The sequence below is a fragment of the Amblyomma americanum genome, chromosome 4 (genome assembly GCF_052857255.1).
Source record: "Amblyomma americanum isolate KBUSLIRL-KWMA chromosome 4, ASM5285725v1, whole genome shotgun sequence".
Classification (NCBI taxonomy): domain Eukaryota; kingdom Metazoa; phylum Arthropoda; class Arachnida; order Ixodida; family Ixodidae; genus Amblyomma; species Amblyomma americanum.
Window position 1 is genome coordinate 136,609,769 of NC_135500.1, and position 17,910 is coordinate 136,627,678.

At 44.2% G+C, this 17,910-nt stretch overlaps 2 protein-coding genes across 2 annotated transcripts; both read right to left on the reverse strand.

Moving 5' to 3' along the window:
* Positions 1 to 348: 348 nt before the first annotated feature.
* On the reverse strand, positions 349 to 11,434 carry LOC144128408 (lipid droplet-associated hydrolase-like). Its single transcript, XM_077661787.1, has 5 exons — positions 11,165 to 11,434; positions 10,474 to 10,614; positions 8,165 to 8,319; positions 6,935 to 7,216; positions 349 to 1,445 (listed from the first exon to the last, which is right to left on the reverse strand). Exons 1-5 carry the CDS (start codon positions 11,295 to 11,297, stop codon positions 1,218 to 1,220), a joined length of 939 nt encoding a protein of 312 aa, XP_077517913.1. The 5' UTR covers positions 11,298 to 11,434; the 3' UTR covers positions 349 to 1,217.
* Positions 11,435 to 15,825: 4,391 nt separating this feature from the next.
* On the reverse strand, positions 15,826 to 17,239 carry LOC144130381 (uncharacterized). The gene is made up of 4 exons (XM_077664304.1): positions 17,051 to 17,239; positions 16,630 to 16,880; positions 16,292 to 16,418; positions 15,826 to 16,096 (listed from the first exon to the last, which is right to left on the reverse strand). The coding sequence occupies exons 1-4, from the start codon at positions 17,143 to 17,145 to the stop codon at positions 15,874 to 15,876; spliced, it is 696 nt and encodes a 231-aa protein (XP_077520430.1). The 5' UTR covers positions 17,146 to 17,239; the 3' UTR covers positions 15,826 to 15,873.
* Between the last annotated feature and the right edge of the window lie 671 nt (positions 17,240 to 17,910).

Below are 17,910 nucleotides of genomic sequence, written 5' to 3' on the forward strand. Positions count from 1 at the left end.
CCATGATGTAGACATCTCATGCACGCTTCACCTCTTCCTAAAAATGCAGGGGAAAGAGAAATTTTGCTTGCGAAGGCTTGTAACCCGGATGGGTGAGAGAAAACAACTCGGAGAGGGCATGGCCGAGAGAAGCCTGTCGAAATCGCCTGATTGAGATAGCTATAACTTTGACATTAATGGGTTTTCAAAAAATTTTGCAGCTGTGCGAGTTTCAGAGGCAATGCCTGAAAACCGCCGGAGTATAGCAAATTTTAAACCAGAGAGTGGTCTGGGGACATTTAACTCAGGCTACAGACCCATGTGAGCAAACAGGAACCGGAACCAACACCTCAAGAAATGATTACACAGGACTCAAATTTTTATAAACAGTATTTTATAAACAACTAGGCAAACAGAAATGAATGTAAAAAAAAAAGTTCACAAGGCCTTTTTAGGCTAGGCAACGTTGACATGATGGTGGTAAATATCACAATGAAACACTTGTACCTGTAACAGCACCGTGTGTGGGTGGTAGAAAAAATGTAATATGCACCTGCAAATTACACATTAGGAGGTTTAAGCAAGCAACACTCATATCACTTCACAAGTAATCCCCTAACTGCATAGGAAAATAGTTGGCTGAAACTTCCTGCTTTAAGTGGTTGGCAACAGGTTCAAATAAACAAGAACCTACCCATTAAAGATGCTTGAGGATCATCAATATGTGCATGTAATGATGCAAAATATGCCAGAACTTTTTAAATAATGATAAAAGAATTTTACTGCACTCTCATGCTCAACTTACATTGTACATCTCTTCAAGTTAAGAACAATGCAGTACAAGACTGAATGTGGTGCATGAGACAGAATTACTAGTTCAGTGTCATGTGCGTGTAAGGATGTAGCAGCTAAAAGAGTTGAAAACCTGAAGCTTGTAGAAGACTCACGAGTATATACTCAAAGCAGCATGCAGAAACTAGAACATAATCACACACACATTCAACACAGAATTGGCAGCTTTTTGTTCTACCTGAGATTTACTGACTGCGGAAAATCTGGCAAGAAGTGGAAAAGCTGTGCTATACATCTGTGAGAAAACCGAAAAACATCACAAGGGCACTCACAAAAAATGTAATTCTCAAAATCCACTGAGCATGGCAGCTTGGTCCTAAATGCAGCATAACAGTCACAAAAGTGCCACAATGACAAGTTCCACCAATCCTTGAAGCAGTGCCGTATCACGTGCTGTTTTTCACTTTGTCTGCAATGAATGAGGCAATGTCGGCTGTGCGGTCAAGCACGAATGCATGTTTGAGCTTGAGACTGCAAAGAGTGAGGTCGGCATTCGGGAAGGCCGCTTGCATATCCCAGTAGAAGCGGATGGGGCACCAGCCATCCTCAGAGCCGTAGTAGAAGGTCAGCCGTTGCAGATGGGTCCCAATGAGTGTGTTGTCTCTCTCCTTCAACTGCATGCAAAGAAACAGTACGGAACAGGCTATAAACTTACTTCACTTGACCCAGTCATGGATGAAGACTTAAGACTTACTGAATGTTTCTCATAGCTACATGCCTCTTTCATTTCCTCTGTTAGTGCCCTATAAGAGTTATAAAACAGAGTTGAAATAACAATTGCATGCAAGAGTGGAGCGCGATGACCGGCAGCACTCTAAGCAATGAAACGTAACACTGAGACTTATTAACCATGAGGAAGCCTTTCCTGTCAATCCACTAGCTAAATTCAGGCTCCTACAAAATTTGACGCTCATAACTCATTGTAAAAGCTGTGTCACAGCCACGACTGGCTTTATAGAGAGCAACCTACTCATGTGTAGCTGCACCAGCGTGCCAGATTTGTTTTGCTATCGTTAGTTGTTTTCTCGTTCGCCCAACTGAAACTGTGGCCACTGGTGCTACCTCCAGGCCATAATGATGCTACCTGCTAATGTCCCTATGCACCTGTGTTTACCTGTCTTTGGTTGATTGTGACAGGCTGTGGGTGTACTCTTTAACTGTGCTAATGCTCCAACAGTCAACACGCTTGTCCAAACTACTGGTCAGCCATCGAACTACACAGTCAAACAACTGCACGTGACATTTTCTGTTGCACTCCACTCTGCAAGTTCCGCACATACATAGCAATGGGAATTTCTCTTTGCAAGCCCCCTGCAAGTTTCACCTGGAAACAATGACTCAATAGCAGCCCTCCACAACAAAAAAGAGCACTATAAATAAGTGAAAATACAGTTGATCCTGTGGATATATTGAACTCAAAGAGGGTTGCAAAATAGTTTGATGTTGTCACGGGCTAGAAGACGACATACTGTGCAGTGGCGCGGGCAGAAGCACTCGCGCCAGGCTGTCTGCCATTAAATCATGCCGCCATCATCTTCATGTTGTTCTGATTTCATCGGCTTGCCAACACCTTCATCATCCTGGTCCCAGTGCTTCAGAGTCATGCTGTCCGCCGATGTGTTTTGTGGAGTGCTTGTGGTTTCGCACCTCCCGGCATTGCCCCAGCCGCCGCTCCCCTCCGCCTCATCCCAAGTCCTGACCAGAAGACGTGACGACATGACTACGACCACAATGATCCAAGACTGCCGCCACCGAACTGAGACCCCACTGACTGCCCACACATGAGAACCCAGAAGACACAACGACCTACGACCCCACTGATCAAGGACCGCCACCACTGACCTGAGACCCCACTGACCACCCACCCACAAAGAGAACACAGCACCTCAGTGCTCGAGCCTAGCCGTATGTCATTAAATCATGCCATTGCCATCTGTCATGTCATTCTGATTTCACCGGCTTGCGGTCACATAACGATACAGTAGAACCACGCTATAGTGAACTCGGTTACAGTAAAAACTCAGATATGGTATAGTGAAGCTGCGGTCCCATTTCGCCTTCCATTAATGACTGTATATTTTTGTCGGTTAAAGATTTTTTTCAAAGAAACGGCTACAGTAGAGAGTGTCTGGCCGTGGCGATGCACTTCCCGCGGAATGATGACAGCGTAGCCCGCGCGAAGTCTAGGATCGCTAGGCAAATAGATACCAAATGCGCTCTTTGAGGTGGCTTCGCCGCCAAGCTAGAGAGTAGCGAAGAAAAGCCAAATTTTCAAAGCCCTTGAGGACATGGGGTAAAACGCCGCACGGAAAATGTAAAGCTGGCTATGAACGTAGAAAGAAGGCGGCGCAGTTCGGTGAGAAAGAAAAGCCAGTAAAGCTGGAGTGAGGAGTAGAAAAGGGAAGAAAAGGGCGTGCGTTCGAAGCACAGCAGCGCGAAGCACGGGGAAGCGGTGGCAAGAAGCAGAAGCGCGGTGGAACTGCATAGGCCATTTTGCCATGCTTGACTTTGTCGCACGCGCAACTTAACCACTGCCTCTTAATTGACGCTGAAGCCACAGAAGACAACGCTGTGATCATAGAAAGCTTTGGATTTCACATAGAATCAGGCTCACTTTATTTTTGTAGCGACATTGTATACGTGTAGATGTGTTACTTCCACAAGAAGTAAATGATGTCAAAAACGTGATAACATGTGATAACTAATAAATAATTACTACATAAAGACACAATAAAAGAAAAATGTAAGATATTTCTAAGTTTTTGTTTATAAACTGGCACTTCGTGCTTAATAAGCAGACAGAGACCATAGTCAGAGCCGTGCCATCACCAACAACTGATATGCCTAGCAAAGATTTTTGCTGGTCTGAGCTACTTAACTATAGAGGGGTTCTATTGTACTGAAAATTCAGCACTAGTATACAAAGCATGGTGATAGATAAGCTGATCTGTAATCTGAAAGCAAGAATACAGTGTAGCCATGATAGCAATGCGCTTCTTGTAGCCACATGCTGCCTGCCGCCGTACTGGCAGCGCACCGCTCGCCATGCAAATTCTGTTTTGCATTGAAGCTGCAGCAGATGGTGCTTTGGAACTAGCCACAGGCTATTATACGTGTCTAACCTGTTACGAGTACGCCATAAATAGGATACTCTGTGATTAAAATTAAGGTATAGTTGGTCTTCGCAATGCCTTCGGCAGTGAAGCACACCAGGCAATTGCCGCCACCAGGCCAGTTGGGATAGCCTTATAATTTTCCGGGTGAATAGTCAAGCTGCTCTGCAATGAAACCTCAAAGATGCCAAGTGTGGAACTTTAGGTTAGTTTGCTGCAGATACTGGAAAATCTAGCACTGCTAGGATGACAAGAACAAGAAGACTAACACTCAGCGCAGTGACTGTTCTTTCCTTTGTGTTTCTTGTGGCCGTATTTTTTACAGTGAAGAGACTACCAAGGTTCACATACTTTTCCTGGCAATAGTGCAAAATGGTCTAGCACAAGCTCACACAGAATTTTTGCTTCTCTTCTTGAGCTCTACACCAGCCTTCGTGATCTCTGTGGATGATGCTGTGTTGGGGATAAGTTGCGACATCATGCACCAAGACAGCTGGTCTCTACAAAGTGATTTTTCTCAGAATATGTGCTGACCCAGGAGATGCGGGAATGAGCAGGTCACCCTCTTATAAACTCGGTCGTGATCCCAGTAGACAAGATACTAACAACACTACTATCTAGAAAGCCAGAATGGAAAGGAATGAACTACTATCTAGAAATGCAGTGTGTACACTGCACAGCGCACAGCTGCACTACCTGTTGCACGTCTGCTTGTGTAAGGTCATGTCTGAGTCATGTCAGATTTGTATGTACAGGTGCGGCCAAAGTACAAGCTTCAGCATTTGAAATTTTCTCATGTGCTCCACAGAGAAGATTTGATGATTCCTTGGGTTCATGCGCGAGTGCACCAGCAACACGTGCTAACATACAGGGTCGTGAAGACGTTTGCAACGAGCAACGGTCCGGGCAGCCGTCGACGATGGTTACGGGCGGTAATGTTGATTGTGTACTCCTGAGCATCTTCAAGGCCGTTCGTAGATGCTTTGTGCCATTGGAACACTTGTCATCGGGACATTGCATCATTCCCGCAAGCTGTCTTGATCATCTCAAATGTCTCGGTAGATGACTTACTGTGTTTAACGCAAAGCTTCACCACGCAGTGCTGTTCCAAAGTTAGCTCCATGGTTTCCTAGACGCAGCGACGAAACAGGGCTACACGCTCAAACACGTTCACTCGCTTCGCCTGCTTGAAGCCAACTGAGCTCAACGCATTGTGAAGCTGAAGGTTGCCGTTCCTTCCTCCAAAACCGTTTTTCCAATCTAGCATGCGCCGCGCCGTGACTTGTCTCATTACTTTCAGGACAGACCCTATATGTATAAACTACTTCCTAAAATTTTCGTTAGGTAAGGCGTGACAAGAGACTGGACGCTGAACCGTGCTCTGTAATATTACAGCCGGGGCTGTACACACATGGACATTCAGACTACTGAATGAACTTGTGGTCAATCAGGCCAAGACAGACATTGATGCAGTTGGCATCGGTTGAAATGACATCAGCTCAGGCTTACTTGAGCTCATTCGGACTCATACCTGCATAGTAGCTTCATGTGTATTCGCACTCGCATCAGGCTTAGACTTCCCCAAACTCAGACAAAACATAGCCCCTCAAGACTTCAATTTACATGAACCTGGACGTACTTGGCCGTAAGCTCTCACTTGCATGACGTCAGACTTATCCAAACTTGTGGGTATGCTATAGTGCAGTGCAGTGCAGTAGTATTTCAGGCTATATAATATAGAACCAGAGCACTCCACTAAGCATTCTGAATTTGTTTGGTCCTCAAACATATTTAGCTGCAAGCCATAGACATATGAGTCATTTACAAAATTGCTTTCATTTGCCATGCACAAAAATGTCAGTGCAATGATGATATGTTAGGATAACAGCTGAAAGCTTGACATAAATTAGAATTAAAACAGTTGTGCCCTTGACACTCGCCTTCTACAAGTAGGTTTAAAGCTTACCCTGACATAAAAGTGCACTGGTGTTAACAAAAAGAAATCTGAATTCATAAATTCTTGATAAATGACTGAGCATATTTTCATTTAGACGATGCAGAACTGTTCAGAGATTACTAAATTCGTGTACTTGCCACAAATGCTCTTGTTGAGGCTATGGAGCAACTTTCAGTGAATTTCAACGCAAAAATATTTCCTGACATGTCTTCACGAACATGAAAGCGCTCCTTTGCTTACATAAACGGTATACAAGACTGCAGTCATTCTCATAAAATACTAATTTTCAAGAAACAATAGTAGCTAACCTGATTTTACATAATGTGTCAGGGTCATTACCACAGAGAAAAATAGAGGTGATACAAAAACAAAAACACCCCAGGCACTCTTTATTCGACCCTCCAAGTAATCATCAATTTTCACACAACAGTAGAAGACGGATTGAGCAAAATGTGCCAACTACATTTGAAAGTTTTTCCACAAGCACCATGCTACAAAGCAACCTCTAGCAAAGCTAAGCCTTGTAGTAAGCAGCAACGGTCAGTGTTTGTATTGTCTCGTCTTCTTTTTCTTTTCTTCATCTTTTATCTTTTATGCTGTGTGAACAAGAACATGCTTGTTGGTGCTCTGATCTTTCTTTGCATCTGTGGTAGCTAAGTGGTTATAGTTTTTGGCTGATCAGCATAAGCTCACAGGATCAAATGCCAGGCACACTGGCTGCGTTTCAAGTGAGTCAAAATGCAGAAGACGCCCATGTGTTGTGCAACGTCACTGCATGTTAAAGAACCCCAGGTGGTTAAAATTAATCCATACTCCTCTACTAGGATGCCTCTTTCTCTTCTCCTTCCTTCTTTAATTCAGTCGTTCATGCCTTCCCTCACAGCACAGTAGAGCTGTCCACCAGGGGTGACGCATTAAAGTGCATTTCTTTTCCTCCCAACCAATCTTCACGCGCAACTGTCCCAGTTTTGTCACCAAGCGTACATATGCCGCTGTCAGCTTTGAATGAGACCAAAAGATCAGTGACGCTCACCACACAAATTTCTTCATGGGCCATGTCAGTCATAAGCTGGAAGACGGTGGGCATGAACACCATGCGTGTGGCCTTAGCGGAGCGCTCCTGTATGGCTAGAGGCAAGCGGCGACAGTACAAGGACACCAGTGCCGCTTTGAAACTGTCTGGAAGCAGCAGCAGGAGGAAAACTAGGAGTCGGGTGACCAGCTTCAGCAAGTATGAGTCCCACACCAGCCTCCAAGCGTTGGGAGCCTCGTCAAGCCGCTCGAAAACCGGGAACAGCATGAAAGAACGTTTCACCTGAGTGAAAAAGGGGACAGGCAAAAATGTGGTAAAGACTGTCTTGATGGTCACAACAAAATGCTAAGCATGATTTTAATTGAGTGGAGAAACCAAGCTTTCAGCTGCCGTCTTCTTAAATCAAGACAGTTGAAAAGCCATTTTGCCACTCCTAGGACAAATAGATTTCCACTCTGGTGTTCTTATTAGATTGCCTTCTTTTAAAACGTGGTCTCAGTTTCAGCTGCTATGAGTATGGCACTCAACGTTGTTTTAGAATAGACTGAGTAGCATTTGCACAAAGTAACAAGATTACCAACATCAGACACGTATAGTACTTCAATTACCTTGGCCTGTTCAGTTCATCTAACTACCAATAAAACGCCTCTTTGAAGTACCAAAGAAGACAGGTGACTTTGGAGAGTTGAGGTAAGCTCGAAAAAAGCTATGCCTAAAAAGTTGACATTTGTCAATGCATGGTTTGCATGTAAAAGGTGGCTTAGTTCTGATAACTACAGTTGAAAGAACACTGTCACTATGACTCATTAGGAGACAAAACAGTGAGGTATTACAACCAGCGGCATATGCTGTGCAAACTCAAAAGTGTAGTTGTACACAACTATTTCGCACTTGAGCTACGATGTGGGCTTCTGAGTTTTGGTTGATGTCACAAGGATTTGAACACTGTTCAAGGCTCCAACATTCTTCTCAATGATCATTCAAGCAGTAGAACTGCTGCTCTGCTAAACTGCATTAAGATAAGCTCAGAGAAAGTGGACGTGACAAAATGCCTGAACAGGCATCCATCGAGGGCAACGCTCATCATGCCTGTAAGACTAGAAATACTAAACATTCTCACTACTTCAATCATAGAATCTGGTACACCACAGCAGAGGTTTGATCACATGCATCGGTCACTCATGAATAACATGGCAAGGACATGAAGTTCAGAAGACACCAGCAACTCACATTAAGCCCTTTGAGCTCCTTGAGTATCTGCAGCACCATGTAGGCACCAATCGAGTGGCCTGCCAGGTAGACAGTACGGTTGCTGTTCACGTGGGTCTTGATAAACTCCACCTTGTGCCTCACCTGTCCTTGAAGTCCATAAAGGTGCCAATGCTCTGCATATTACACAAGAAAGAGAGAGAACAAGTGACTCTTCTTGATTCCGGTCACAAAAGTTGTGTTGGAAAAGAACACGTGGATTAACACCAGTTTCATCTCACAGCTCTCTAATGCAAGGCAAAAACATAACACATACACCACTCAGTTCTCATGCTGAGCAGAAGCAGACTCTGTAGCCTTGACTGATTTTATTCAGCTCAGAAGTGCATGAAACTACTTACAGAATGGTCCTGTTTGCCACTGTGTATCCCGACAGTATCATAAGTGAACACTGCATCACATGCACAGGGATGCAAGCTTAGCAGCCATGGGTGTGATGCCCAACGTAATGTCTTTACATGCAATAAAAAGCAAACAAATGAGGCACTCTCCAGTGGCACTCGGCGAGTGTACCAGGGTACTGTCTGCTACTACAAGTACCAAAACTCATGACCAGCGCAAGACTATTTGAGATGCCCTGCCAAATTCGTGCGTATCAACATGTGGTGGTTTTGTTGTGGTATGCTGCTGTGAGTTGCCAGCGTCACGACTCTTCCCATAGAAGGGTGGCAGCATGCTGTCACCAGAGTACCCATGCTCGACACGTTAGGTGGCTTGAGAGGGTTTGTGAATCGAGCATGTTAAGGAACCTGCAAAGCTTCAATACCAGATTCTAGCTTTTAATAGAATTCCAATGTTTATGAATTAATCACATTTTCATAATTATGTCATTAATGTTGATGTCAGCAACAAAAATAATTCAAAAAAACCCAGTATGGCTACTCACACACAAAACCAGAAAAAATGCTGCAACCAGAGATTTTTGTGGAATCATGAAATCACAAAAACTATGTCCTAGTTATAACTTAACTATAACCATGAGTGCTCCCATGGCCAGGTGACGGACTTTCACCTAATCTCTGAATTCGAGGGTTCTCAAACTGGGTTCCACAGAACCCCCAGAGTGCTTCTTCAGTTTCTGTAGCACCTACATCCATGCACTGCCCTTCCCTCACAACCTTTTCTTTATACACTTTATTTTGGGACTAATCATACTATTTGCTTATAGCAGACTGTTTCATTCTGCAGCCAGTCATTGAAATTGACAGGCCGTGTATCTGCATACTCTTTCTTGCATTCATGTCAGGCAGGAAGGGACAAAAGCCAATACATGTAGGGCTCTTCAGTAACTGTGCAAAACTGTTAGGGCTCCACAAGGCTAAAACACTGAGAATCTGAGCTCTAAGCAAAATATTGTCTAGTAAAGATTGTCCATGGGCTAGCTTTGTTTCACATGAATGCACACTAAAGCAGTGCAAAGATGGGATACAAAGGGACACAGAGACAGGTGCCCCTATTTTATTCAAGAGCACTTTGAAGGAATTAATGAATTTTTGCATGCAGGCATGCAATGCTCATAAGCAACACTAACGTTTCTATAATGCTTGAATTCTGATGCAACCTTCCATGCCCTTGAAGAGCCACTGTAATCTGTAAGTCTATTTTAAATACATTTCTTAGGATCTTTGAGCGTGGGCACCATATTTCAAGCTCCAGCTGTTGCACTACAGACATGACAAGATTACACAAAAAGCACACATACAAGACAGGACATGGGACTAGCACAATCTTGTCTTGTTTTGCACGTGTATGCTTTTCACTTTTCGTGCAACTTTTCCATGTCTGAAGAATTTACCAACTACGTCGACATCATGTTTTACTCAGGTTTTATACACTGTGGGCAAGTGGCGTTTCGAAACGTAACACTAAATACAACTAAGATCATGAACAAAAGTGCAGTACAAAATTTCCTCGAAAAAAGTGTTCTCTGCATTTTGAGGTCTCCCATAAATAAAAAGCATGGTGAAGGCCAGCATATGCATCTCTCCAGGTATGCAAAATCTTCTGCACAAGCAGGAAAATAGTTCCATGTAAATGCACAAGGAATAAGACTAGCAAATCTTGAACACCACCCTTCTGAGCCGCATTATAAAACCAGCGCTCACAGGCTCACTTTGAGCGTGCTCGTATAAACTTAGAAAAGAAAATCCTATCTGCAAGGACTTCTGTTAATACATTCAACTGCCTTCACTGCAGTGGCTTAACGTACAAGCACCACCTCATTAACAAGCTAGATGCTATGCTACGACATGGAATAACTGGAGGATTACCTTTTGGCGAGGGTGCACTACACTTAGTCCAAACTTCATCATGCCCCGCATGCGAGAGTCCGCAGACGTGAACTCTGCCGTCAAACTCGTCATAAATTTCTACGAGGAAGTCTTCATAGTATTCAATGATTCCTGGGTTTCCTGCAAACATCAGACAGGTTACAGAAGAGAAAAATAAATCAAGTCTCAAATTTTCACTGGCTAAAGCAATCAACGGGCATTCATACCTTGAAGTTTTATAACACCAGATATCAAATAATTCGGTTTTGTTTCAATCAAAGGTTTTGTCCATGCTGCATCATTAGTGAACCCACTTAATGCAATCACCGTACACGAAAGTGGCTGACCTAGAGGTTTCGCACAACTGTGCAAGGTTTCTAGTGGATAAGCACCAATTCAGGAATCCACTATGGTTCGCATGTAACGTGCGTGAGGGCTTCGGCGATATAATTTGGGCATAAAGCAAAGCGCCACGTCTGCATCGCGGTTCGTAGTACCTCGGCCTGGTTAACGTTCCGAGACCTTGGAGGGGAGAGCGCTACCGACGACGAAGGCCTTATCAGCGTTTCTCAAGGAAACGAGAGCATTGCGAGTCATCTTTGCTTGCGTGTCATTCTGTAGTGTGCACAACTGAGAAGCCAAGCATGACCATCAGGGTATTAAAAAGAAACGAAAATCAGCAGATACTAACCTGGTATCAATACGAAGAGCGGCTCTTGGCTGTCGGGGCCAAGGTCAGTGTCTCCCACTTCAACAACTTTTGTCGGAACGCTATTAACAGTGACATAGCTGTAGCGTACCTTTGAAGCCGATTTAGTTTCCATTGATTTGCGGCTGGCGTAATAAATATGCGAGCACTCCTGGAGGGAACCTCTGGTTCTAGCGTTTGAATGCACCACGCGCGCGAGGTGTTCCACAGTCTCCCGAGCTCACCATAGCAACTAAAAGAAGCCGGATGACTGACATGGCTCGTCTTGGCTGTTTCCTCCCGCTCTCTTGTGTATCCAAAGCACGATCCGGATGTTACGAGCGATTCTTGTTTCAGTTCCAAGAAACAGAATAATATAGGTTTCGAAACGTTACTATACCAATAAACGACGTACTGTAGCGAGCAACGTTGTGCCACGCTTAAAATATTTTGAAATTATCCTTCTTTTCAACCAGGTGAAGTCTGTCGTCGTCGTCGTGGTCATCCGAAGCCTCCATTCATGCTCAGGTGTTTTCTATCGTGTACTTACACACAAACGCACATACACAGATGTCAAAAACTGCACTAAACAGCCCAGCGCTCGAGAAATATGGCGCTACGGGAAGCGCTTAATGTGAGACAAATATGTGCATTCATTCACTGTAGCTCTCAGGCAAGTGGGTCCGTCGCTCCCGAGCAGGTTATGAGTATCGCGAAGACCTCCGCCTCATTGCACACCCAGACAGACATCAAGCCCGACGGCAACGCTCAATTGATTCGGAGGCGTCCGAGCGCTCTGGACAGCTATGTGTTTGGTTTGGTTTATGGGAGTTTAACGTCCCAAAGCAACTCAGGCTATGAGGGACTCCGCAGTGAAGGGCTCCGGAAATTTCGGCCACCTCCATGGGGTTCTTTAACGTGCACTGTCATCGCACAGTACACGGGCCTCTAGAATTTCGCCGCCATCGAATTTCGCTCGCCGCGGCTGGGATCGAGCCTGCGTCTTTCTGGTCAGCAGCCGAGCACCATAACCACTGCAGAGCCACCGCGGCGGCTTCTAGACAGGTGTGTGGACGACTGTACCACTGCGGTGGTTGCATCGACGCTAATGATGATAATGACATGCTTCTTTCGTAGAGACGTGCTGCCCGCCAGAGAGCGCAGCGCGCCGCTCGCTAGGCGTTGATGATACAAGTCTGACTTTCTTCGGATCAGCAGACGACAGAACACTCCCCACATCACCATTCACCAACTATGTACGGTGGGCGTCCGATTAAGGTCCACATGTTTGAAGCTAAGTCAGGACCGATATCTGGTGGGAAAACAAAAAAAATATTACAAACGCTCTCGTGTTTCTTCAGCGTTTGAGCATTTGCGCGGACGACCGCGTTTTACTTCGGGTAGTGCCGATGTCGCAGCTGTGTAGACGTTGAAGGTTCAGTGTTCACATCACGAGCACACGCCCAACCGGCCACAACATGAAATCCAGCGTCGATGTATGACAACGCACGCACGCACACGCACGCGCGCGCGCACACACATATATGACACCACCCGGAACGCTGTACGACGAGCGGCTGCACCACAATTTTGATACGAAAGTCTGGGAAGGCATACAGTTGAAGGTGCCCATGTCGTTGGTGCGAATCCTTGTCACAAGCTAAAATGCTGTACGACAAACGATTGCATCACAAAAATTCTGGTGCGAATGTTGTTGGAAAAACTGTTGCCACATTGGTGCCATATATATATATATATATATATATATATATATATATATATATATATATATATATATATACACACACACACACACACACACACACACACACACACACACACACACACACACACACACACGCACACATACATAGAATGGCATTTATATGATTGTCTCACATGGCGTTGCTTGATCGGCTATGCTGTGTGCATCGTACGGCCGCTTGATGACATCACTGAATTTTCTGTATCCTCCGCAAGTACGCACACACGCTGCCAGCTTAATTATCTCGTACAAGGACTAGAAATGCTTTCGCATCAAACACGTCGGTCCCCACGGATAGCGCAAGCCGCCCACTCCAACGTCAATATGGGACACACGCTATACAAGCGATGTATGGAACTAGTTTGTAGATCCCGGAGCCATCCACTACCGCACCTCTTTCTTCCTTTCTTCTTTCACTCCCTCCTTTATCCCTTCCCTTACAGCGTGGTTCAGGTGTCCCAGGTGTCCGCTGATATATGAGACAGATACTGCGCCATTTCCTTTCCCCAAAAAACCAATTAATATTAATAACAACTAGTTTGTACAAAAAAGATATCCTGGTGATGCATACCGTTTACCGGGAATGTTCTGTGTTAGAGCTACGGTAATTTTCTGACAGAAGCCCATATACCAGGTGTTTCACCTGGTTCACATGCATTTTAAAAAATATATGTTATGAGTTAGAAGAGCACTTTTTTATAGCATAGTGTTGTCAGCAGTGTAGCGCATCAGAATACAGCTGTGTTAACTAGTAGGTTGATTTACTAATACTAAATGGTTAAGTTTTAACTATTACTGTTAGCTATTAACAATTACTATTTTAACTATTACTATTAACAGTTCAAAATTACCTATTAACTAGTGGGCTACATTTCGATGAGTTGCCTGCACTGGAGGGGTTGCTTTGCCTGCAAACTTTTTGAAAGCGCATGCATTCTGGCACAATGTAGGCAAAATTTGTTGCCACAACGCCGATGGTAACTGCATTTTTGAAATTCCGAAAACTGATATGGATATCATTTATGGTGAGCTACACGACCCTCAATAAATAAGGAGACTAATGACTAACAGAAAGTTAATTATTCAATATTAGTTAACCAGCCTGCTAGTTAGCACATCTTAGGTGTATTCTGATGTACTACATTGCTAACAATGCTATGCCGAAAAAAGCACACTTCTAACTCAAAAGGTCTATTTTTAAAAATTGCAGAACACATTCAGGTTCAACACCTGGTATATCGCTATCACCACCACCGAGTTTCTTTTGAGGGCACAAGTCCACCTAACAATAAGATTCCTTTCGAAGTCTCCTCTCTCATCACTGCTGCATGACAATGATTAAACCTGTTATGTTAAAGGAGTATAGACACCTAATTCTGGTGACAGGTTTCCTTCTTAGCAGTTATGTGTGACATTACTATGCATGGATCACTACATGGTATTCACCTATGGCCACGAAATAATAACTGAATTTTTTTCTCATGGTTTTTCAGTTTCGGTTTCAACAGCTCTGTGACGCAAAGTTTCATTAAGTCACGTGAGGCATGAAAAAACTGCACCATAATCGCTGCTTCTTTATTCGTTGTCATTCAGACTCTTGAGGCAGGCTGGGTTTAGAATTGTAGTGAATTAAAGAGACGAAGCAGCAATTATATTGCAGTTTTCATCATGCCTCATGTGACCTATACGCAACTTGGATGTCACAGCAATCGCTCAGCTGTTGGAACCGAAACCGAACAGCATGAGAAAATTTAGATTATAAGTTATTCAGTGGTCATAGGTTAATACCACGTGGTAATCCATGTATACTAATGTTTTACGCATCACTACAAAGAAAATGCGCTCCCAGAAATTAGGTGTCTACACTCCTTTAAACTTTTTTGTACACAAAAATTATCAAGGAGATGACACCAAATAAGGTGCTACATAAACTTATAGTATTAGACCAAGAAAGAGGCCTGAAGCAAGGGCACAGCAAGTGAATGTGTAAAGCCATTTCCTTTCACAAAACATTTGTCTGTGGTTGGGTGAACTGCAGTTAGATGCTGGTAGTCCAGCTCCTACTTCTAGAAGGTTTCCTCCTGAGAGAAAGTGATGCGCTGTTCCCATGGTCTGCAGCATTCACAGATGAGTGAGGCTAACTTATCTGGTTGAATCTGAACAGAGACGCCATCTTCCATTATCTTACGTGAATGGTAATTATTGAACGTTGCATCAAGTGACACAGTTCTATATGGACACTGAACAAGTGGTGCCAGAAGTAAACAGAATACAGTTCTGATACTTGGAAAAATACCTTGGCGCAAAAAAATTCACATACACAAAAGAGACGAGGAGACGACGGACAGGTGCCAAGGTATTTTTCCAAGTTTCAAGATGCTAAACCAACTAGCCCGACAATACGCTTTACTAAGCTACAGTTCTGATGTCAAAGTTCCAGCCAAGCAGCATTATAAAGTTTAGCGAGCATGCTGTGCTCGTGTTTGTGAATTTTAGCACCATGGTAGAGCACCCTTATACTAACTCTCCGTAGTTCCACCATACACCTCACATCAGTGAACTTGGATCATAAAGCTTTGTTTCTTTTACTCCGAATGTACAGACTGCGTCACCATTGTGTAAACCACTCGAGCACTGCCCATCAGAAAAAAAAAAACTGAAATTATATAGTAGCCCATCGTCTGCGAGCAAAGTTCTCGTGCCCACAATGCTTGCAGGTCTCTATGGCTCAACTTCGATCCAATAGTTGTGTCTACAGCCTAGCAGATGTGGCGAGGTGTCACTTTTTCTGCAAGGAAGTGCCCTGCTTGAGCGCTCTACACAAGAGCGACAAAAACTGTACATCAGACTGCAAGGAGTGCACATATTCAAACTGACCATAATACTGCGCGATGTGATGTCAAGGTTTACCAGAGACGTTTATTTGAAGAAGCAACAACCAAACATGTCAAGTGTCTTCAGCTGCAGAGGAATAATCTTCAAAATCTCCGACAATGATGTCAGCCACCCGATCAAGGAGTGGGCCATCAAGATTACGCTGAAGCAAGTCCAGCAGGTAGGTTTCATCCAGTACTTGGCTTGAAGCTAGTGCTCGTTCCAAATTACGCACGTGCGCCCGTAACCGCTTAATTTCATGCCACTGCTTCTTGGCAATGCCCAGTAATCTTTCTCTGCAACAAATTAAAATAATTCATAATTTTCAGGCTATATGTACAGGCAGTTTGCAGTAGGTAGTGCTTGGCAGGTGTCACTTGTGACAGGTCACCAGCAAAAAGCTTAAACAATCAATAAAACTCGACACTAAAAACAGGTTACTCGCTGATGGACGAAACTTCCTCCCTCAGCGATGTAATGCAACTGCTCACCTCCCAAATGTGGGCAATGCAGCCATTTCATAGTCTTGCACATTTATTTCCTCTGCGGGGTTAACATCTGTTATACTTTCTCCACCACTGCTGTCAGCTTCCTCAACTGATGGTCTGGTCCGCTTGCCTGCGAAGATAAAAATGCCGTGTCCAGCAAAAGGATCGCGCAGACAGCGATTACAAAGCACAGCAGGAATCTCAGACGAGACCTCCTCTCTGTGTTGGCAATTCCGCACTGGTTAGCTGTAGCAGCATTTTTCATTCGCGAAATGGTAGCTAAAGACTCGCTGCTGCCTTGTACCTAAAAATGGTCGTTCTAGTGTGGATCTACTACTTACGGCTAACGGAAGACTGCGTGACAGCCTTTGGCTCATTTCTTTCGGATGTCTTTAGCGGCAGCGGGAACACTGTGGGAATGGCGTTCCAAAGAAGCTGCTTTGGAGCACTCTCATCGCTTCCATTTTTAGGTGTCATAAATTGTGATGGCTTGAAGTGCTTTTCACACAGGACAGCTCCACGCCGGTGCAACGATCGCCGGTCGTAGTTGGACAAAGGGCCGCGGCCGCTGTTCATGTACCATTGCTTTGAACTGCAACATAAGCAATCAAGCAGTATTCAGATGATTTCTATAAGTCAGCGAAAATGTCAGTACAAGTAATTTCGCGACAACTGAACAAAACTCTCACAAGAAACACTGGTTTAGAGTATGCAGTTTGCCCATTAGACTGATTTCTAAATTTTGTTTTCCTCGACGCTTACAGGGTTCGATCCCTAGGAAAGTTGAAGAACCGCAAGCTAGGATTTTTGTCCAGGGAATTCTTGCAGTTGACAGCCCAGCAATGACGTGCAGACATGAATCAATGCCTCCTGAAGAACACAATCTAGTTCATTATAAACATGCCTGAAGCGTCTCTATTTCAATGGACCCAGATATCGCCTCGGCCCTCGACATTGCACAAATTCACCGCTAGGCGGCGCTAAAAAATGACCCTCAATTTCGGTTTCAATGGCTGGGAGACTGTGATGCACGGCGCCCGATCATGCTGTTTTATCCTTTTTTTTCGGGTTTTGAGGAACAACTTTTAATTTTTTTAATGACAAACAGCAGCAAATGATTAAGAAGTCTGAGCTGACTTCCACATAATACTGAAAGAGGCTCACAAGTTTCGATTTCGATATCTGAAAGCGTGCTGTGCCAGGCTGTGAACACCATTCTATCATGCCGTTAGGACCTTTTGTCTGCTGCATAACCGGTAACTTTTGGACGGTTTACAACAAAAGGAACATGTTCGAAACATCCATATTGCAACAAGTGCTTGAAGTGGCTAGAAATGCCGCAAAATAAGTATTTACACTGCATGATGCATGGTTGTATTGTACTGTTGCCAATGGCAAGAAATCAACTACTTCAAATCCGTTCAAATCCGGGCACGCAACAAGAATTTTGCACTAAGTTATGGTTGAACGCCGTCAACGTCAGCCTGTGAGCACCACCAAAAACATAAACTCGAGCAGTTAAAGAAAGTACGCCTGCGCCGCACCTCGAATGGTACGCCGCGGCCGTCTGCTGCTGCTCGGTTTGTAAATAGCAACTACAACGCCGTTGCTAAGCTGCCTGG